At 34.8% G+C, this 23,350-nt stretch overlaps 2 protein-coding genes across 4 annotated transcripts; one reads left to right on the plus strand and one right to left on the minus strand.

Moving 5' to 3' along the window:
• Positions 1-58: 58 nt before the first annotated feature.
• LOC110611403 (protein phosphatase 2C 70) lies at positions 59-6,295 on the minus strand. Of its 3 annotated transcripts, XM_021751712.2 has the most exons (13): positions 6,008-6,294; positions 4,602-4,776; positions 4,299-4,490; positions 4,023-4,195; positions 3,780-3,938; positions 3,227-3,370; positions 3,077-3,138; positions 2,503-2,638; positions 1,475-1,569; positions 815-930; positions 585-714; positions 351-405; positions 59-251 (listed from the first exon to the last, which is right to left on the minus strand). In XM_021751712.2, exons 1-13 carry the CDS (start codon positions 6,131-6,133, stop codon positions 120-122), a joined length of 1,695 nt encoding a protein of 564 aa, XP_021607404.1. In that variant the 5' UTR covers positions 6,134-6,294; the 3' UTR covers positions 59-119. The 3 variants fall into 3 exon arrangements, with proteins under 3 accessions (XP_021607404.1, XP_043811083.1, XP_021607405.1); XM_021751713.2 differs by lacking the exons at positions 59-251; positions 351-405 and adding an exon at positions 457-478; XM_043955148.1 differs by lacking the exons at positions 1,475-1,569; positions 2,503-2,638 and having other exon boundaries at positions 6,008-6,295.
• Positions 6,296-12,980: 6,685 nt separating this feature from the next.
• LOC110612249 (protein FANTASTIC FOUR 3) lies at positions 12,981-14,342 on the plus strand. The gene has a single exon (XM_021752979.2). The coding sequence runs from the start codon at positions 13,271-13,273 to the stop codon at positions 14,270-14,272; it is 1,002 nt and encodes a 333-aa protein (XP_021608671.1). The 5' UTR covers positions 12,981-13,270; the 3' UTR covers positions 14,273-14,342.
• The last annotated feature ends 9,008 nt before the right edge of the window (positions 14,343-23,350 follow it).

Here is a 23,350-nt window from a genome sequence, read left to right on the forward strand (position 1 = left end):
AGGCAAATGACACTGGCGAAAACGGAGCACTTGGAGGAGAGAGAGAGAGAAAGAGAGATGAAGATAACTGTAAACTAAAAACTATTAATTTACATTAGGACACAGCTTTACAAGATATCCTAGATTCTGTTAAAATCCACGAAAATTATGGAGGTGTTATCCTTTGTCCGCAGCGTTCTAGCCTCGCTCAACAGAAAATTAGCTACCATCTCAGCAGGATTCTCCCCACGTGTAGAGTCTCTCTCCTTCATCTGTGTAAATAAAAGATCAGAAGCTTATAGAACGCCATGAAACTAAAGCTTAAAGAAATTCGCAATGGATGTTAATTGCTTTTACAGAAAATGATTCACCTGAACTACAAGCTGAACTGCCTTCTTAACACTAACGACATCCCAAAAGCCATCACTGCAATGTTTACAGAATCCAGGCATTTGTAAATAACCAACAAATAGATGGTCACATCATCTATTTTTAGCAGCTTAAACCACCAGAGCAGGTCAAAGGAGCATGAACCAAATAAATCACAAACTGATAAGAATGTCGCTTATTGCTGAGGCAAGGATATTAATCACAAACATAATCACCTTGCCAACAGTGCAAAAGTTCTACTTGCTTGATGTATATGTACAGCTTCACTTATGTAGGGTTCTGAACTGAATCGGGCATCCTGCTGCTTCAGAAATTTGTCTCCAAGCATCCGCGCAAGGTTCAAGCCTGAAAAATGGGAAGAGAACAAGAAGTCATTATCAACTTGGGGACATTGATTCTCAGTCTTCCAAAATAATTAGTTTTTCTCAGCTTTTCCCCTACTTACCACAAAGACGTGTATCCCCATCTTTCAATGGTTCTCCTATTTCACTGATTCGAAGTCTTTCAGAATAACTAGTTACTCTATGGTCTTCTGTCATCTTAATCTGCTTTCCATCGACACTGAAAATCACATCCAGCTGTAAATATGGTATTAAAGAACTAGTTACATAAAAACTTTCATTTTAGATAGCCACAAGAATCATGATGATCAAAATTAGCAAGGAAATATTTAAAAAATAACAACCAGGACAACCGACATGGCAATACCATAGTTGATAGGCGTAATAGTCGTTCAACACTAGAATGTTTTTTATACACCACCAATTGTGTTAAAGTTGCAGATCATATAACTTGCTACTTAGCTGCCTATTTGTCCAACTCTAACAGTGAAAACTTTCGCTGATATACATCAATAAGACTTCAGCACTGTGATAGTAAGTAGCCTCTTTCTTTTTTTTAACCTTGGAATAGTATTATTGTTACAAGACTACCCTTCTTAATAGATATTATATTCAGAAAAGTACTGATGAACCTAATAGCCATCACCATTCCTTAAAAACTGATCAGCATCTGCCAGTTTGTCTACCATATACTCTTATCTCACATTCCCTTTCTTTCTTGCAGTCTATCAGAGAGAAATATAAAATAAGAAACTAAAACATACTTCATAACACAAGCTGAATCCCCAAGATTGGCACACTGTGCAAAGAAATTTTCATCACTGTCAGCCCAAACCAGAAGCACAGTTGCAGTACAACCCTGCAAATTCGTTGTTGTGATGTTAAAACGGTAAAATTTTCATAGCAGTTTATTAAAATTAATTAGAAATAATAATACTTTCTTATGGTACTGCTTGTAAAAAAATGTAAAGAAAACCAATAGCATATTAAATGAACCAGGATAGAACTTTAGAACACACTATAAAACTGACAGATCTGCTGAGTAAGGATGATGATGGGATGGGTTTGAGTTTTGAGAACCTATTACAGAGCCAGAGATATCCCACCTCTGGTTTTCTAATTATTTTTTCAGTTTTCAGTTAAACGAACCAATAAACATCGGTTCATTTTGATTCGGTTATTCTTTATATATCGGTTCGGTTCGGAACCGACCAAATGCTCAACCGTTAGGTAGGTGACCTACCGGAGGTGCACACTTAGATTGACTAGCCTAGGCACCTCGTCCCAGGCACAACATTGGCACAGCTTTCTTATATTTTGACTCTCACCATATATTATTATATATGTTTTATATGGTTCAATCTCAAATATTGGAGAAAGGCCAGGCATTAGTTCATGGTACATTGCAATGCACCAAATAAAACTAAATGCGACAAAAAAAAAGACAAGGATTATCTTCTTGTTGTGAAGTTTTCAATTGAAAGTAATAGCAATGAGAAAAGAAAATAAGGGAAGAAACAAAACATGAACCAAATAAAGGTTTGCAGAGTACTCCAACCGAGTTAATACTCTCTCTTCTTAATATCTTCATCTATCCCTATTCTTCGATAAGACCCCCTAGTATTCAACCATGATAAACTGGAGTTGAATTGTGGATTATAATACATATACATGTGGCTTGGTTGAGTTGCTGCTGCCTATTTTATTGAATAAGAAAGAACTTTTCAATAAAGCATAGACAATTGTGAAAAAAATACAGCAACAAACAGAAAAAGATAGACCAAGAAGAAACCTCATAAAAGTTATTCATGGAAGCTTCTGTTTGAGAAAATGCAACTCTGAGAACTTCTGAAGCATCACATTGTGATAAAACCCTCTCCCTTGTTAGTGAATCTGACAAAATATTGGCCACCTTCTCAGGTAGCATTCTGGAATAAAGAAAATGATCTAACAATAATTACTAAATCACCCACCAACACAAGCACGAAATAAAAATAGATGAAGATAGTGGATTCAATTGGATAAAATGCAATATTAATAATACTCACTCCTAAACAGTCAATGCATAACATCACATCACTATGTATATCTTTTTATTCTAAGAATAGGAAAGTGCATCATAAGTCAGTGTAATGGAGAAACAATAGAAATAGAAAATTACATGGAATTATGCAACAGGGAAAATTTTCTATTTCAGAACTTAAACTTTAAATAAATCACGGCCAAATTACAGTGACTTTTTTGGGAGAATATCAACAATAATTGTTAAAAGTGTTTGTTTTTGTTGTTCAAGATATGGTAGATAAAGAAGCAAGATTTCACTCCACAACAAGGTAGAACTTTAAAACTAAGCTTAGAATACTAACTTGCTAGCAGACTTGGCAGCTGCTATGCCACCATGCCCGTCGCAAATACCAAACACTCCAAACTGCAAGATAAGGAATTAGGTTGCGTAATTTGTTTCAAGTAAACATATTGCATCTTCATTTCAATGCAGAACTTAAAAATTCTAAAACCTGTTCAATGCCAGGTAGGGGCCATTGATAATAGCACACATCTTCCATCGCAAGCTTCTTTCCACCTCGACGCATAGACATGGGGTCTGATGTCATACCTACCCCAAAAGGCATCTCGTTCTCGGCTGTAGATGTAATTTGAACCTACAAAAAATCACACACACATATATATATGAAGGCATCAGCTAGCAAATGTGAAGTCAACTGTACAAAAAAGCTAATTGTCTCTGTCATAGTTTTGCTAGGTTTAGGTAAAAATATCAATAAAAATAAATGCATGAAAACAGAAAATGATAAGACCCACTTGTTTATACTACATGAAACATAATCAGAAGTTCTTTTTGAAATAAGAAACTTATGAATCCTAAATTTCAGTATCAATATATGTTTCAAACTTGTCAAACGTGGAAAAGTTTTACAAAGGTACAAGGCATCCTAAGAATTTATGATCCTAGAAAAGAATTCAGCTGATTGTGGACAACTCAAATTGTCTATAAAATCTATTACCATAATTAAAATGCATGCTCGTCAAGCTATAACTTGGTAAACTTACATGTACACTTGAAGTTGTGCCAAGTGTTAATATGTCTCCATTTGTCAGCTCAATTGGGTCACTCCAGTGCCTACTTCCAGAATCTGGATGATTAATAGGCCGTGAATTCAAAAGTGTTCCATTTAGGCTGCCCATGTCTACCAGCTCCCATTTTTTCTTCTGAAACAAAAGTAGATATCAATATAGTAACTGCACAATGCTAAGCAAAGATCAGAAAACCAAATCAAAATGGCAGCAACTTACATCCATATTCCAGTTAATCATTGCATGCTTTCCAGACACCTCTGAATCATTCAACAACAAGTCACTAGAAACCCTTCCGAGAGTCAATGGAAGCCTTGAAGTACTTGTCGACTGAATAGAACAATGGAGCCCACAACAAGGACCAGAAATGACCTCCAAAGAGAGGCAGCTTCCTGCACTTCCAACAAAAAATGTAATAACATGTTTTTTCACATTTGGACAAATAAGACTACCAAGAATTAGCCTCTTTCACACATGTGAAGACAAAAAAATTACTTTGATCAGGGATAACCTTGGGCACAAATTCCTGAAAATTTTTATCATTTTGCAGACCAGGTTCCACTATAGGACTTTGATCTTCCTGTCTAACATGTGTCTGCAGTTCAGCTAGGTGCTCTTTTCGAAATATGGTTTGGCCAACTGAAACATCCACTGTAGGTTCTGAAACATCTAAAACCAAACTACCTCCTGGAATAGAAAAGTAAGAACAAGTCAACAACTAAAAAAAGACCAAATCTGCTTTTTCAACCAGTAAAATACAAATAAAATGTATATACAATTTTTTTTTTTTAAAAGAACCTTGGACCAAATGAGGTGATTCAGAAGGAAGCCTTTGTTCATGAACAAGTCCAACAGGCCTGGACAAACACAATGACCCTTCATTTTGATAACATGCTCCCTCTACATCACAATTTCTTGCCCAATCATTGCTTTCCACTTCATCTGAAACAAGGGGCCTATCCAAGTCACCAACCTAAAAAGGAAGATGTTAAGAGTTGTGAAAAATAATGCAGAGCAACATGTGCAAAAATACCTGTTCTATCAATGTCTTCTTTTAAAGAATAAAACCTAATTTACATCCATAGCGGGCATAATATGGATAAGGTGCATATCTCAAAAAAATTTTGACAGAATTTTATTGCTTTTAACACTACAAAGTTCTAACATAATATTTTATGTATGTAGGATATTTGTCAAAACCTCTTCCTAGTAGCATAGAATGCAACTAAAATACTGAGAACACTTTGGATAAGAGCCAGGAAGCTTCAAAGCAATATTGTGCTTGTCCTTGATACAAATGTTGTTAACATCTAATCCATTTGGCTGCCTGACTACTTCAAAACAATTGTCTTGAACAGTTTTTGATAATTATTTAACGAATAGAAGTTGTCAAGTGCTTCCCACATGTAGTTAAAATTTATTCACCTTTTATCCACTAAATTGAGTTTTGGAGCTATTAAATATATGCAAACTTTCTCCACAGTCCACACACATAAACATGCTGTGAATTGTAAAAATGAAGTGGATAATTCATAAATTGTGACAAATTAGATAACGCGGATATCAAATCTCATTCATTCAAACAGTATTTAACCCCCTTGATGCCAAAGCGAGAGGACAACAAATTCTGTATGATGCATAAAAACCGTTAACACCTCGAACATGAGATGCGAACAGGTAATTGCAGAGCGATATGGATTGATTACCATCAATTAAGCAAATTCTCCTTAAACTACTGAATATTTGCAAGTATATGTTCCTGCGTCAATCAAATCTATTTATCAAAGGAATAAATAAAAACCAGACACCTCAGCTGTATGACACCAAAATCTTCCCCTCAAAACCATCCAAACAGAGAAGATCAATCGGTAACAAGTGAAAAAACATATCAAAGGAGAGGGGAAAAAAAGGAATGCCAAGCTCCGATGCAATCACCAGAAAGATCCAACAAGACTAAAGCCTCCCAATCTTCCATTAGCTTTTTAAAAATTCAAATGACTATATATATGATTGAACAGCAAGCAAATCAGCCATGATACAACCCCTATCTTCGTGCTATCTCGTTTCCAAGGATTCTTACCAACCAAACAGGAAATGACATTACAAGACGATCAAAAACCTAAATACGGAAGAGGAAATAAAGGAGAAAACAGACTTGGATTGAATAAGAAAGAAAAAGCAGAGAAGGGGAAGGGGAGAGGTACCTTGAGAGTGTAAGAAGTGGAGGAGAAAAAGAAGCGCCATGGTTTGCAGGCAAGGAAGATGAGGAGGAGGATCAAAAGCAGCATAAGGAGGACAATTACAGTGCTCTCAAGCAGCATCATCGCCATAGTCGTCTCTTTCCCTCTCTTGTCTCTCTACGGATTAGAGATTGGGTTCTCATTTGCGCTAAACTCGCCTTGAAATGGTCGCACTCGCACATTGCATCTCACAATTTCTTCTTTCTTTTCTTTTTTTTTTTTTTCTTTTCTTCTTTTATTTTTCTTCTAACCTTTTCTATTCGTTTTTCTATTTCTCATAATATTAATTTTTCACTTGATTTCGATTAAAACTTAAATTGAACATTTTATAATCATACAAACTTAAATATTATTAAATTAATATTATTAAATCAGTAGCAAATAAACGTACTTCTACTCATGGCCGAGCCTATTTTGGTCCAGTGAAAAAGCATATTATTACCTCCAACCCACTATTAAAAAAAACACATATTCCTAATCATGTTAGGCGCATCAGCACGTGAAGTTTGTTTATATATGTATTTTAAAATATTTTATATTACAGTAATAAATTTTTTAAGTAAAGTTTGACTACTATATATGCATATCTCATTAAAATGAAATCTGTGTAAAATTTAAAAATAAATATAAAAAAATAAACATATAAAATGTTAAAATAAATATTAAAATAGCAACAATCCAATTTTTCATTGATCATTTGGGAACCGAGAAGAAGATAGAAGGTCCGGTACAACCGCAGGGAAGAGTGGATTATTCGAGGCATCGGGTCATGTCATTTTCTATTTTGTCTACTTGCAGTGACCAGACTAATAAAAGGGCCTACTACTGCCTGGGCTTTGATTATACATGGCGAGGTGAGTCTGAGTAATCACCGGTTCTAACAGCATGAGACTATGAAATCCAATGCTCTGGCACACGGGCTAAAAAATTTGCTCGGGAAACAACGGCCTCAAACATGGGTTCCGTCTTTTGGGTTGGGTTTTTAATTTATCCTTGCATGGGAGGTTTTTTCTTCTCTCAGTAATATTACTCCTGAAATTTGAAACGTCTCATGTTCAATGTTCCAATATTTTTTTATCTTTAAAAAAAACTTAGAAACCCAGAAGCATACGTTATCGTCACTCGTAGACTATTATAAATCAAGTCATTCTATTATGGTTGATGAAATGCAAGTCAGGGACAGGGTTTGCAGAAAAAGACAAAATGATGAGCATATGTTAATTATTATCCCATTTGAGGATGAATAGCTCTGAGTTTTGTTGTGCCATCTTCCCTTTTGTGCTTCTTGTTTATTCCGAGCTGTTTTTGTCTAGCTAAGGGACTTTTTATCTTTGTTTGGGTTGCATGCCAGCATTCTATTGCTGTGATTCTGCTGTCTTTCTGGTACTATTGCAATGTGCGGGATTCAGTCGACAACCAGTGGAACGGTGCTTCAGTGGCTGCTATGTCGGTTTGGATCATGGGCAAAGGTGAGTTGCGGGTTGGGCTTTCATTTTTCTATTTTTTTTTTTTTTTTCAAATTGGGTTGGCTTGTGGATTGGATATGGGTTGTGAATTGTGGTTGGTTTGATTAGTTTTATTGGATCTTTAGCCAGATTACTTTTTGTACAAGCATTACATGCAATATAATTGAATTGTTAAAAAAGTTATTTAATTTTTTACTATATCCTATTTTTTTTTCTCAAAGAATATATCCTACCTTCAAATCCATGAAATCAAAATAAATTTTACTTTTAATTTTCAACTTGAACGCATTAGTAAGTTTACGAATAAATTATTAGTTAGAGAAGAAAATGGTCTGTAATTTAATTAATTATATAATATATATATAATTATTTTATTTTGAGTATATATGGATCCATATATATTGTAAGAGACAATTCTCAAGTGGGCACATGGATAACATGTTTCTACATTCTAAGTGGTCAGCAATGTCATTCTCTGGTAGAAGAAATTATTAACCTAATTTGTACTATTGCTGAATTTACCATGATTAACGCCACTAGCTAGAATAGCAACCCTTCAAGATTCAAGCGTAATCAACACTTCCAACAGTTGAACACTGCTTTTGATTGAAAGTTTATTTTGAATTCAACAATCTAATAAATAATTTCTAATTATTTATCATACTTCCTTGTCACATAGACAAGAAATTGAAAAATAATGTTTATGTTCCAAGTTTTTTTCTGAGCCACATTCATTCTAAATATTCTATCTATTGGCCAAGGTTATGTCTTTCATTTTTTGCTTGAGACTTAACCAGCAAGTTTTCTTAAATCGTCATGCAATTTGCCTTAATCCATGAAAGATTATTCCATTTGTCTATTCACCTTTATCAACAATATAATATGTATAGTACTGTTATTCTTTCATAGTGACATTCAAATGTGTCACTTTTAATTAATTAAACATCTAAAAAAAAATAAAATATATATTAAAAAAATTAACACTTGCAGGGTACCTAAATGCAGAAACTTTCTAGAGCATGAATATGACAAGTCTCCTCATTTACTTTACTGATTAATCATCATACTAATCAACCAGCAGAATTACTAATCACATGCTTGCCAAATTGAGACTCCCATTATCCCCTTACTTTTTCTTTTTTTTATAAATAAAATACTTCATTAGCTTAAAGTAAATAATGGAACAATATATTAAAAATGGATAAACATCATAAACTCCATTCATCCAAATTGTTGATAATGTTCTGACATCCAGAATAATGAATTTACAGTAGTTATGTGAGCTTAGATGAAGAGGAGGGAATTCCTCTCCTTTTATCCCTTTCAATTTGTCTGTCAGTAATGCTTAACAGTCTCTCTGTTACAGTACTACCTGTTTCTGTCATACAGGTCCGTACGTACGGAAATGTCAGACTCTTTCTTTATGCCGGGCGGCCATTTAATTCTCCTTAACACATATGTAAGCAGGGCTGCAAAATAACTAGATCTGCTAACTTTCTTCATGTCACTTCGCCGGGCTAAATTTCTCTCTACTCGACTTGGGCTTATGAGTGATCCAACCTGCTTCGCGTGCTTGGATAAGACTGAAAGTATTAGACCAATCTATCGGGGGGCTTCGAGAATTTTGAGCTTGATTCGTTTCTTTAAACTTGACCTTTTCTTGAATAGCTGCGGCCAGAGAGCAGTTAATAAATTAGAAGTATAAAGTAGTTTTAAAATTTAAGAGAATATTTTAAATTTTTAATTGATCTATTCAATGCAAATTTAAATTAATCGAGTAAGTACATTTTAAACATCGGATGATAAAGAAAGTTTTATAAAAATTCAATTTATCTAATTTATTTTTTTTATTAATTTTTTTATTTGAAATTAAAAACATCATTTATTCTTAATTTATAAAATTTTCATGTTAAAAAAATAATAAATTATATATAATCTTATACAAAAGAATTTTTCTTTTAAAATAAATTATGTCAAAAAGAAGGGTATACCTCTAACTACTCACTGTCTGTAAATTAATATTGCCTCTTAAAAAGGTCGATCCATGTTAATTAATTTTAATAAGCAATAAAATGGCCATTAGTTACATGACAACTTTGCATGGATTACGTAGGCTTTTCCTTTTTATTGTTGTAGTTTGTAAGTTGAGAGAGAATAAATTAGAATAATATATTAAAGAAAAGGTGGCACTAAAAATTTAAATTGGTCAAAAGGTAGGCAAAGTGGTATGTGGACATGCTTGTGTAAGCCATGAACTGGATTCTCTTGTCTTTCTTAGTAAAGTCTGTATAAAATATGTATAAAGGGGTAACACAAAGTTTCTCTTTTGACATGACGCATTCTTAGTTAAAGATTCCATCACTTACTATAAATTAATATACATAATCAAACAAAAGTTGATGGATTCTGATGCAAAATTCACTTCTTTTCTCTCCCCCATTTCTAATTAAGTGGGCTTAGGCTTAAACAACCTAAAATAAATTAATTGACACGTATATTATACAGAAATTTATTAACAAACAGAAGCTTTTGTACTAGGAAAGGTTTCAAAAACATGGTCGTTTAGAGCTACCAAAGGCTGCCATTTTTACCAAGTTTTCTTTTTAGCTGGCTTTGTAGGGTTGCAGGTTAATTTGCAGTATTTGTTTATCTCCATTGATATTTTTGGATCTCTGCTAATTAGCTGTTCCGATCCTTGGATATCGGCTTTTCAAGAACTTTCCCACTGACAAGAGATGTGGAGTTCAGGTCATCAAAAGCTAAAAGGGATGATATGTTCTTTAACTAATTAGGTCGCTGTGTGACTGATCCCATTTTTTTAATAATTGATTACATATAACACATAGGCACGATTTGGATGTGTTTCGGTCCTTTAATTTTAAGTCAAATGATTGTTTTAGAATTCAAATCGAGTAGATCGAACACGATTTAAATGAATTTAGGTCAAATATTGATTTCTTATAAATCCAGTCTTCTCTTTTATATACTTTTAAGATCATAAATGTGTATGCTATAAATAGAACTGAAATAACATGTGCGACAGATAATATATAAATTGTTCAGCTCAACATTTATTAGTTAATTACTTACCATTAGTAAACTGTCTGAAAAATCAGTAAAAGATATTTTTATCAATCTGATGAAACGTATTATAGAGGTATTTAATATGACCAAAAATATATATATACTCCTATAGAATTCTAACATGCTCTCGGTCTCACCTTACAAAAATCACTATTTTGTATCTCATAAAATCTTAATTTTTTCAAACATAACATCCAATTTTATTATTCTCCGTAGATATTTACATCTCTTTAAACTAATCTCTAACTCATTGATTTCTTTAATAAATCAAATTACTTTTCTAAGTTTCAAATCCCAAACATATTAATAATTGAGAAAAAATTATTATTTAACTCACTGTTAAATTTGTATCAAAATTAAAACATAAAATACTTATAAGAAGTTTAATATTAAATAGAAAACTCAAATATTATATTAAATTTAGATAAATTTATCTTAAAAATTAATTTAAAACTCTGATAATTGCTATATTATTCCTCTTAAATTATTGTGAAATTAAGATTTTGTTATTTTTTTTTAAATTAAAATTTGAAAATACGACAGGTGATTGGGTGGTAATTGAGTAAATCAATTAAATGAGAATGTGAAGCACTCAGACCAACTTTTGATATGCCCACAAGAAAAAGAAAAGAAATGAAATAATTAAACATGATGGAATATGACATATTACACTAATGATCTTTTTATATAAACATATGCTGTAGTTTTGTTGTGCTTTGGTTTATATATATCCATTCTATTCCCACTACTGGTCGGTTTAATTGGGCAAGTTTTAGATATTTAATTAGCCGCACGACAGTCAGCATCAGTCATTATCTATAAAAGTGAGAATTTATCAGAAAAAAAAAGAAATTAATACTTAATTAATACTCCATATTATTGGAAAATGTTTATTTGGATTCCATTATTATGAATTTAAAATATAATTATTTGAATTTTATTTATTCTACTTACTAGTCTTATCATCTTTCATGCTTTTGTATTCTAAATCACTACTTATTATTACATTTTAAGATTTACACAATTTTATTATGGCAGTGCTTTAATAAACTCTAATTAATAAAAGAATGAATAAAAATATTTATTATAATATTCACCAAAAAATATTTTTTGAATTACCCTAGACTGACCCAATTCAAAGAATTGCCAGAGAAAAAAAAAAAAAAAAAGTTTGCCAACCTTCTTTTTTGACCAATGGCCATTCATGTGTAATCGCAGAATGACGAGGTGGAAAAGCATGCAACACAGTGGAGGTTACATGTTGCAATGATGCATGCATGGTGGTAGCCAGTGATGGTGAATGGTGACCCAGTTGCACTCTTTTACTCTAACTGGTGCAACGAATCCTTAATTTCTAAACTTGGCAACTCTCACCCACGAGCTCCCTTCATCCTCTCAATAAAATACAGCCGCAACTTTTCCAGCAAAGGAGCTAGTTTAACATTTTAGGACACCCCACTTGTGGCCTATCCACATGGTTTATGCTTCCTCTGGTTCAGTGCTCAAATATTACTTTTAAACAGACTAGTTTAAATATTTTTCATATATTTTTTTTAATAGTAACGGGTAAGTGATGGATATAATCTTTCTAGTGGACAAACAAAAGGGCGGTGGAGGAGGATCGCTTCTTTCTTTCTCAGATGGCTTTTAACATGTCTGTACAATTTTAGTGATGCTTGCACAAAATTTTCCAGACCAAGAATAAAACGATGACGTTAACCCAAACTCAAATAACTGATCTGCCCATTTGATCAGTAGTCCCGGTTCGATGGAAGGCTAATATTTTAAATTTAAAAAATTTTATCTATATAAAATTATCGTACAGTTATTTATATTAATTGAATAATTACTCATGGTTCATGCATAATGAGTGAGCATGAATGGTGTGGATTAATAGGATAAAGGGTGTGGAGTATGTTGAAATTGTTGAAATTATTTCCTTGAAAAACAGGGGTTTGACTATGAAGAGACATGAATCATACATTAAAACAATAGATGGTGTGTGTTTCCTGTTTAGAGAAAAATTGAGGGAAGAAAAATGAAAACCTATCACTATCAAAGAATCAACAAATATATATGAGAGAATCCTTTGTGTTTCTGGGCTTTTGTTGGTTTTCTTTTGGAAGCAAAGAAAATGGAATAGCAAAGCTGGTAATTTTTGGAGCATTATTACTCCCTATCTGTCTCTCTCTTTAACTACATTCATGCCATGCCCATGTGAGAAGCATAGTGGGATGGTTTTTTTTTTCTTTTAATTTTTTATGAATTTTATATTTTTAAAATTTAAGTCAAAAACAAGAATATTATAATTCTCCACATATTTTATTTATTTATTCTCCTTCTCAGTTTGTGGCTGATTAAGAAATGAATATTTCAAGTTGTGTTATAAAAAGAAAGCCCCCCCCACCCCTCGCTCCCCATCTCTCTTCAAGCTATACCACCTGGTGATTGTTGGATACTACAAATTCTCACCCAAGCCCTCACTTATCATTCATATTCAGTCTCTTCTCCTATCTGTCTCCTCCTATTTCTCTCCAGGAATCTAAATTCCCTTCATTGTAAACTCAAAGCTTGACGTCCTCTGTTTTTCCTCTGCCTCTCTACACTCTTGTGGCGGGGCCTTTCGTTGCTTTTTGCCTTTCATTTGTCATAGTTAGGTATCATTTTACTTGTTAAGATGGCAACTATAGTTTGCCAAGGTTTGCAGTCCTGTCTTGAGTCTCAGCTCGTAGAGCAAAGGACACTGCGGCTCAGATTGTCTTCACCAAAGCCCCACTTCCCTCAATCCCTTGAATTGGCCTTAAAACCTAGTTCCTTTGACAGACGCCAGGATGAAGATAAGCATATATCTTCAGTCCCAAATCCTGATATCGGTGGGTGGAGCTTCCTCCAGGCTCTATCCAACTCCTTTCAGGGTCCCAAAGAAGCAACGGAGAAAGAAAACATATATGTACATCCTCTAATGAAGCGTAACTCCTCGAAGCTTAGTGAGAAGAGCCTGGAATTATGTACTGAGAACTTAGGTAGCGAAACTGGTAGTGATACTATCTCGTTGTGTTTAACGGAATCAGAAGCAGGAAATTTGCCAACAAGAGAGCAACAGAAACCTCGTCAACTTTTGGGAGATAGGAAAGCGAATTCTCGTAGTTTTCCACCTCCCTTGACAACGATGAGTGGATCAGAATCCCTTCGAGTTAGACCCCACCGCGAAGATGGAAGGCTGATAATCAAAGCCATCAAGGCTCCATCAACACACACTTATTTCCAAGCTGAAAGAAGCGACGGCCGCCTTCGACTATCCTTTGTCAAATATTCTACTTCAAATTTTGACTCTACAGAGATAGGCTCCGCAGAAGAAAACGAAGCAAGCAGTGAAACCAAGAATGAGAAAGAAGAGATTGAAACTGACGTGAATCAAGAAGAAGAAGAAGAAGATGAGGAGGAGGACGACGACGAGGAGAGTGACTTTGAAGAAGAAGTAGTGAAAGGAAGTGTTGCGTCCAGCAAAGAAGGTGAAGAAAACGGTGGGTACGTTGAAAAAGACGTGGAAGGAAATCATTTGAATGTTGGGGCTGAATTGGGAATTGAAAATTTTCAAAGACCAAGAAGGTGCAAAGAAGGCGAACTAGAGAACAAAGCATTGTTAAATTGGGAGCCTTTTCTGGTGGCTACATCCTAAAGTTTTATTTTGGATCTCTCTATTATTATTATTATTGTTATTAATAAAATCTTACAATTTTTAGATTGTCCTTCCCCTCCACCTTCCCTTCCTATCGCTTGCAATTTCTAATGAATTACTCTTTTTTTCTTCTTTTTAATTTTATTCATCCCCTTTCCTCTTGTTAATTCCCATTGTTGAGCAGAAACTAATGCTTGTGCTTGGTAGCTGGGTAGATACCATCGTTATATGAAAATATGCATTAGCGAAAATTTTTTTAACTTTTCTTCTCTTCCTATGCTTTCCCCGCACCGGCATAAAGAAAACAAGTTTCCGTAGAAAAATAGTAAATCTTGGTTGCATATGCAAGAAAATAAATAAATTTAATTTTTATATAATTTTTCACTTTCTAAACGTGATTTCTATTTTTAAAATTTGTCTTAAGTTAAAAGTATTGAATTAAATATGGTAATTGAAAAAAATAATTGAATTAAATTACTGTTAATTTTTAAGTTTCAAATAATTGACTTTAAATTTTATTAAACACAAATGCTTTCCAAAATGTTGCATTACTGTCACATTTTAGTGAATCCTTCTCATAAATTTATCAGAAAAGAGTTTAATAGTTGAATTGTGAAAAGTTTACTCTCATTTGAATATCTGATATTTTTTTTATTTATTAAATTAGACTTCAATTATAATTCACATCTCATAATCACAAAAATAATTCAATTATCAACAAGAGTCACTCTTCAATTATGTTTTTCCTTTTATAAATATCTCGAGAGAAAAATATTTAAGGAAATATCTTGACATAGTTTTTTTTAATTTTATTTTTTTTAGTGTTATAATATTATTTATTAATTAATAACTATAAATATATATAAAGTTTATTCATGGCAACCGCCGAATGAAGTATAGTATATTTGTGGACATTGGATTGACGCGAGTTTACATCTAAATCATACAAATCTTTCTCTCTCAAAGTCTTATCCTTTTCTAGACAAATTAAATTGAATAGCGTACGACCGGTACACAATTACAAATCTGTACGGTACGAGTCTGTGTGATTCTGACAAAATCTCGACATGAACGTCTACCATTGCAGCTCCACATCACCTCCCAACCTGAAAACCAATACCAATTCAGATTTCACACACCAAATTTAAAAAGTGAGAGTGCAAGTTGAGGGTTGCTTTTTTCTTTCTCTTTTATAGGAATCACTGCCAAAAGCCACATGTTGATGATGTCCAGTAGCTATCTGGGCGAGCTATTGCTCTCTCCAGGCTCCAGGCTCCCACCCCCACCTGCTTCCACAGATTATCATATCTTCTATTTTGTTTCCTCGTAATGTGTTAATTTAATAAAAAAATTTATTATTTAGTTTTTATATTATGATAAACTTTATTAATTAATTTTTTAATTTTTAAAATATTAAAAAATTTAAACTGAATTAAATGTATATATTAATTAATAATTTCATAGTGTATGAAATATGATGCCACTTACATAGGAAGATGGGGGCCAATCTTTATGATGTCGACCACACCTGTATCCTTCGTAATGTCCAATTTGAGGCACGTGAATAAATTAGAATATATTTAATTAAGTTAATGAAATAAAAGAGAAAAAGGAAAAATCAGTCTATCCATTAAGTTGGTGGATGAAAAAGATATGAAATTGTAAATTGGAAGATAAAGAATGAACACACAGACATTCCCTCTTCTAACAGCAAAGGAAAAAAGAAAGGTTAAGATAGCTGATGAGTGATGGCAATGGGAAATAAGTGGAAACATGCATGAACAAAAGGTGATTATTATTTTAAGGGATTAAAATTTCTCCATTAATGGTTCCTTTTGGTGCAAGTATATCCACACTCTATGTATGCAAATCTAATATCCACCGCCAACGCATCAAGTTTCATATTATCCGTAACCAGATCATGAAATGGACGAATATAAATCTATTGGATATATATTGGAGAAATATGATAAAATAATAAAATCTGAACCGTTAAATATTGTCCTTAAGGGTTTATTTTGTAATTTATCTGAATTAAACAGATTTTTTTGAAATTTAATTTTTAAGATTAGAATAATAAGAATTTATCTCTCAGCTATAACCCAGCAGAAAAAATAAAAAAGAGAAAATGAAGTAGAAAAAATGTAAGAATGAAAGCTATTTACGGTAGAAAAAATGACCGTTATAAACAGTTATAAAAATATTGAGATAATAAAATCATAACAGTCAGATTTAATATTAAATTTAAATATTTATAACAGTTTAAAAATATAATTTTTAATCATTATAAAATCTTTAACGAATATAAAATTTTTTCAAATCTAAACTAATTTAGTACTAGATATATAATTGAATTTATTTTAAATTCAATTAAAATTTATTATAAATTATCTTATTTTATTTTAAATTCAATTATTATTATTTGAATAATATTAAATCTGTATAATTTTATATATTTTAATTAATATATTATATTAAAAAATATAATATATTTTTTTAAAATTGTTATGTTCCTTTCCTTGTTTTCCTATAGATTTCTTGGAAGCTAAGGACTCGAAAGGTTTAGCTTTCTTTACAATTTTCTCCCTTTCCTTTTTCCTTTCTACTATTTTTTTGGGTGCATTAATTTATATTTAATATTTTTTAAATACTATTTTCTCACTAACAATTCAAATAATGATTTCTTATGGATAAAGTTCATAGATGATACCTAAATTTAGCCCAAGCATATCATTTTTAATTTGTAATTTAATTAACATAAGGGAATTGTCAATAACATGTTTTAAAGTGATTTTTTGCTGATATAATATGTATTAAATTGAAATATATTATATTAATTTTCTCTCTTAATTTAAAACTAATTGATAAAATTGAATTTCTATATTTTTAAATATTTGGAAAACTTAAAAAAAATTATCAAAAGATAATACTTTTCTGATTAAAAGAAAATTTTAACTATTATTAAGGAAAATATTTTTTTTTATTTTTAAATTTTAAGAATCTTATTAATTAAAACTGCTAATAAATTTTAATTGTAAATTTATTAATATTTTTATTTTAAAATTATAATCTAACAATGAAAATATGTTATTTTCTTAAAAAATATTTTTATTTTTTATATATAAAATATTTTTTTAAATAAACCTAAAATTTATTTAATAATGAAAAAAGATTAATTTTTTGGAAAAAAATGGTGGGACCTCCAATATCAATTTTAAAAACAACAAAGATTCAAAGAAAAGTTGATGTGGATGCATAGTTATTTGCTTAAGAATATTCCATGTGGAATCAAAATATATTTTTTTAAAAAAATCCTCACACAATCATAGGGGTAATTCAAGGTCATGAAGTTCTAACTTTTGTCAAAAAAAAATAAATTTAATAAATTTTAATTATCACTAAAATAATATAATAACTTTTTCTCAATGAGTTCCTTACCGATATTTAAAATAACATTTTTATAACAAAAAAATAAGTGTTAAATTTGCACACACTTTCACACCCAAAATTTTATTGCGTGATATATTTATAAGAGATTTAACATCGAACAAGGAGATTTTGATATAATTTAAAATTATAAAAAAATATATTTTTTATTTTTTTACTTTCTATATAATAAAATACAAGGATCAATTATACCTATAATTATATTATTAATTATCACCTAAAATTATATTAAAATTATGCTAACTATAATAATGTTAATCACTGATTAATTACGTAAAATATTCTTTGAACGAAAAAAAGTCTTTGCTTTGGCTTGCCTCCAACAATAAATCGTAAAATGTTTACAGGCAGCATCAGCCATGATCAGATTTAGGCATATGTCTCCTCCAGGAGGAAGCACATATAAACAAATAATAAAAAGACAAAGTATTTTTCTTTTAAAGTTGATCTGTATCTGATTTTTTTTTTTTTGGGGGTTTAAAATTAATCATGATGTTGATCTCCTAGAGTTTAGGTCTTTCACGTTTAGGGATTTTCTTTTCATGGCACAGGACAATAAATCTTCTCAAGCACTTTACTTGTCTCTTCTCAATCAAATATGTATGCAATATATTCAACAAAATAAAAGCCCTGCCCCTACTTTTTTCTTTTTGACCTCATCATGTATTATTCACAAACTTGAGAAAAATTTGTAGCTTAAGGAGATTATATTGAATTTGAATGAGGCGGCAAGAAGAGATTTTGTAGATTTTTTATCATTTAAAACCATGGGTAGAAGAATTCATGACAGGTTCCATCATCTTGCAATAGAAAATGTTAAGCAGAATTCATGGATTTGATGGTTTTTAGTAGTTAAATCTGATAAATCCTTATTCATATATATATATATCTGATTATAGTGTGGTGAATATTAAAAAAAAAAAAGAAAGAAGAAAAAAATCTATGTGGTGGAAACTTGAACCTCGTGACTACATTTTCTCCAACATGTGATAAGGATTCCACCAATCTCGGCTTACATTGTTCAATCCATATTCCTCTTGTCGGTCGGCTTTCAATTGTTGTCGTTTGAACATTCAAATTCTTCCATGGCAAGAAAACTGACATTTTTTTACCAAATTTCATTAAGACTGCTGGACAAAATTTACCCTTGGCTATAAAAAGTTATTGATATCTACACAAACCTCACACCAAATGACATGCACAGCGGCCCACTAGCTCCCCTCTACTTATGAACATGTCCAAGATCTCATAGTTTTAGAGACAATACATGGGTTAGCTTGAAAGTTACTAGCACACCCACAGGACTCAGGAACCTTGAAGGAAGGTCACTAAGATCAATTAATAAATGAAAATTACCTTTTGACCTAATATAATTTCTGTCTTATTTTCTATAGTAAAATATTAATATATTTTTATAAGTAAAATCTATCATCATTTTTATATAATGGCATATTTGGATTGTTTGGTGTATACACTAAACTATCTAATGGAATTTCCCTTACAACTAGCTTAGTGCAAGAGTGATAGTAAGATGCCGAAGCCATATCTATGGGCTGAATGTAAGGCAAAAAGCTTTTCCTTATATAATATATAGATCCATAAAATGATTAAAAAATTGGAAATAAAGAATTAAATTCTCAAATATAATATCAAACCCGTTTGCTATCTAATGTTCATGTCCTGAGAAATAATCCACAAAACCACTGTAATGAAAATTCTATTGTTTTTTATTCTAAAATTATTGTTTATTTTTTTACCATAAATTAATATAAATTAATTATTATAATTTTATTTAATTTTATTTTATCTTTTAAAAAAATTCAAATATCTTTTAATATTTAATAAAATTTAATATATTTAAAATGAATAAAATTAAAAAATTAATTAAAAAATTTATATTTTTTAATATGTATGAAAAAATAAAATAAACAAAAATGATGAGACATAGAGTATTTTTTTTATTGTTTGATATTAAGGAAAGAGAATGTCATTAAATGGAATATAAAATAAATTTTTCATTAAATGGAAATTAATCTAGTTTTTTTTAACATCCTTTGGGCCCACAACAGTAGATATTGTCCGCTTCGGGTTCGAGGGCCTTGACCCAGCCTTCCCCTCACGGTTTTGTTCTTGGGTCAAGGGATTTGATACCCTTTCTTCCCAAAACGCGTCTACTGTGGTCTCTTGGGGCTTGCCCTTATAAGGCGTCCCCCCTCCTTACCTCTTTCCGATGTGGGATACTTTCAATCCACCTCATAGGGCTTCTACCCCCCATAAGGCCTGAGCGTCCTCGCTCAGCACACCGTACTCATGAGGCTCAGGCTCTGATACCAATTGTAACATCCTCTGGGCCCACAACAGTAGATATTGTCCGCTTCGGGTTCGAGGGCCTTGGCCCAGCCTTCCCCTCACTCATGAGGTGGATTGAAAGTATCCCACATCGGAAAGAGGTAAGGAGGGGGGACGCCTTATAAGGGCAAGCCCCAAGAGACCACAGTAGACCCGTTTTGGGAAGAAAGGGTATCAAATCCCTTGACCCAAGAACAAAACCGTGAGGGGAAGGCTGGGCCAAGGCCCTCGAACCCGAAGCGGACAATATCTACTGTTGTGGGCCCAGAGGATGTTACAATAAAGCCCTATGAGGTGGATTGAAAGTATCCCACATCGGAAAGAGGTAAGGAGGGGGGACGCCTTATAAGGGCAAGCCCCAAGAGACCACAGTAGACGCGTTTTGGGAAGAAAGGGTATCAAATCCCTTGACCCAAGAACAAAACCGTGAGGGGAAGGCTGGGCCAAGGCCCTCGAACCCGAAGCGGACAATATCTACTGTTGTGGGCCCAGAGGATGTTACAATTGGTATTAGAGCCTGGGCCTCATGAGTACGGTGTACTGAGCGAGGACGCTCAGGTCTTATGGGGGGGTAGAAGCCCTATGAGGTGGATTGAAAGTATCCCACATCGGAAAGAAGTAAGGAGGGGGGACGCCTTATAAGGGCAAGCCCCAAGAGACCACAGTAGACCCGTTTTGGGAAGAAAGGGTATCAAATCCCTTGACCCAAGAACAAAACCGTGAGGGGAAGGCTGGGCCAAGGCCCTCGAACCCGAAGCGGACAATATCTACTGTTGTGGGCCCAGAGGATGTTACAATTGGTATTAGAGCCTGGGCCTCATGAGTACGGTGTACTGAGCGAGGACGCTCAGGTCTTATGGGGGGGTAGAAGCCCTATGAGGTGGATTGAAAGTATCCCACATCGGAAAGAGGTAAGGAGGGGGGACGCCTTATAAGGGCAAGCCCCAAGAGACCACAGTAGACCCGTTTTGGGAAGAAAGGGTATCAAATCCCTTGACCCAAGAACAAAACCGTGAGGGGAAGGCTGGGCCAAGGCCCTCGAACCCGAAGCGGACAATATCTACTGTTGTGGGCCCAGAGGATGTTACAATAAAGCCCTATGAGGTGGATTGAAAGTATCCCACATCGGAAAGAGGTAAGGAGGGGGGACGCCTTATAAGGGCAAGCCCCAAGAGACCACAGTAGACGCGTTTTGGGAAGAAATGGTATCAAATCCCTTGACCCAAGAACAAAACCGTGAGGGGAAGGCTGGGCCAAGGCCCTCGAACCCGAAGCAGACAATATCTACTGTTGTGGGCCCAGAGGATGTTACAATTGGTATCAGAGCCTGGGCCTCATGAGTACGGTGTCCTGAGCGAGGACGCTCAGGCCTTATGGGGGGGTAAAAGCCCTATGAGGTGGATTGAAAGTATCCCACATCGGAAAGAGGTAAGGAGGGGGGACGCCTTATAAGGGCAAGCCCCAAGAGACCACAGTAGACGCGTTTTGGGAAGAAAGGGTATCAAATCCCTTGACCCAAGAACAAAACCGTGAGGGGAAGGCTGGGCCAAGGCCCTCGAACCCGAAGCGGACAATATCTACTGTTGTGGGCCCAGAGGATGTTACAATTGGTATCAAAGCCCTTGACCCAAGAACAAAACCGTGAGGGGAAGGCTGGGCCAAGGCCCTCGAACCCGAAGCGGACAATATCTACTGTTGTGGGCCCAGAGGATGTTACAATTGGTATCAGAGCCTGGGCCTCATGAGTACGGTGTGCTGAGCGAGGACGCTCAGGCCTTATGGGGGGGTAGAAGCCCTATGAGGTGGATTGAAAGTATCCCACATCGGAAAAAGGTAAGGAGGGGGGACGCCTTATAAGGGTAAGCCCCAAGAGACCACAGTAGACGCGTTTTGGGAAGAAAGGGTATCAAATCCCTTGACCCAAGAACAAAACCGTGAGGGGAAGGCTGGACCAAGGCCCTCGAACCCGAAGCGGACAATATCTACTGTTGTGGGCCCAGAGAATGTTACAATTGGTATCAGAGCCTGGGCCTCATGAGTACGGTGTGCTGAGCGAGGACGCTCAGGCCTTATGGGGGGGTAGAAGCCCTATGAGGTGGATTGAAAGTATCCCACATCGGAAAGAGGTAAGGAGGGGGGACGCCTTATAAGGGCAAGCCCCAAGAGACCACAGTAGACGCGTTTTGGGAAGAAAGGGTATCAAATCCCTTGACCCAAGAACAAAACCGTGAGGGGAAGGCTGGGCCAAGGCCCTCGAACCCGAAGCGGACAATATCTACTGTTGTGGGCCCAGAGGATGTTACAATTGGTATCAAAGCCTGGGCCTCATGAGTACGGTGTGCTGAGCGAGGACGCTCAGGCCTTATGGGGGGTAGAAGCCCTATGAGGTGGATTGAAAGTATCCCACATCGGAAAGAGGTAAGGAGGGGGGACGCCTTATAAGGGCAAGCCCCAAGAGACCACAGTAGACGCGTTTTGGGAAGAAAGGGTATCAAATCCCTTGACCCAAGAACAAAACCGTGAGGGGAAGGCTGGGCCAAGGCCCTCGAACCCGAAGCGGACAATATCTACTGTTGTGGGCCCAGAGAATGTTACAATTGGTATCAGAGCATGGGCCTCATGAGTACGGTGTGCTGAGCGAGGACGCTCAGGCCTTTTGGGGGGGGTAGAAGCCCTATGAGGTGGATTGAAAGTATCCCACATCGGAAAGAGGTAAGGAGGGGGGACGCCTTATAAGGGCAAGCCCCAAGAGACCACAGTAGACGCGTTTTGGGAAGAAAGGGTATCAAATCCCTTGACCCAAGAACAAAACCGTGAGGGGAAGGCTGGGCCAAGGCCCTCGAACCCGAAGCGGACAATATCTACTGTTGTGGGCCCAGAGGATGTTACAATTGGTATCAGAGCCTGGGCCTCATGAGTACGGTGTGCTGAGCGAGGACGCTCAGGCCTTTTGGGGGGGTAGAAGCCCTATGAGGTGGATTGAAAGTATCCCACATTGGAAAGAGGTAAGGAGGGGGGACGCCTTATAAGGGCAAGTCCCAAGAGACTACAGTAGACGCGTTTTGAGAAGAAAGGGTATCAAATCCCTTGACCCAAGAACAAAACCGTGAGGGGAAGGCTGGGCCAAGGCCCTCGAACCCGAAGCGGACAATATCTACTGTTGTGGGCCCAGAGGATGTTACAATTTGTATCAGAGCCTGGGCCTCATGAGTACGGTGTGCTGAGCGAGGACGCTCAGGCCTTTTGGGGGGGGTAGAAGCCCTATGAGGTGGATTGAAAGTA

The sequence above is a fragment of the Manihot esculenta genome, chromosome 3, assembly GCF_001659605.2.
Source record: "Manihot esculenta cultivar AM560-2 chromosome 3, M.esculenta_v8, whole genome shotgun sequence".
NCBI classification, from domain to species: Eukaryota; Viridiplantae; Streptophyta; class Magnoliopsida; order Malpighiales; family Euphorbiaceae; genus Manihot; species Manihot esculenta.

Coding starts and splice junctions, on each gene's coding strand:
- LOC110611403 (XM_021751712.2), bottom strand. CDS start 6,133: ATGGCGATGATGCTGCTTGAGAGCACTGTAATTGTCCTCCTTATGCTG. Junction 4,491..4,601: donor ATCACCTCATTTGGTCCAAG/GTTCTTTTAAAA, acceptor TTTCTATTCCAG/GAGGTAGTTTGGTTTTAGAT. Junction 4,196..4,298: donor CAAGGTTATCCCTGATCAAA/GTAATTTTTTTG, acceptor TTGGAAGTGCAG/GAAGCTGCCTCTCTTTGGAG.
- LOC110612249 (XM_021752979.2), top strand. CDS start 13,271: ATGGCAACTATAGTTTGCCAAGGTTTGCAGTCCTGTCTTGAGTCTCAG.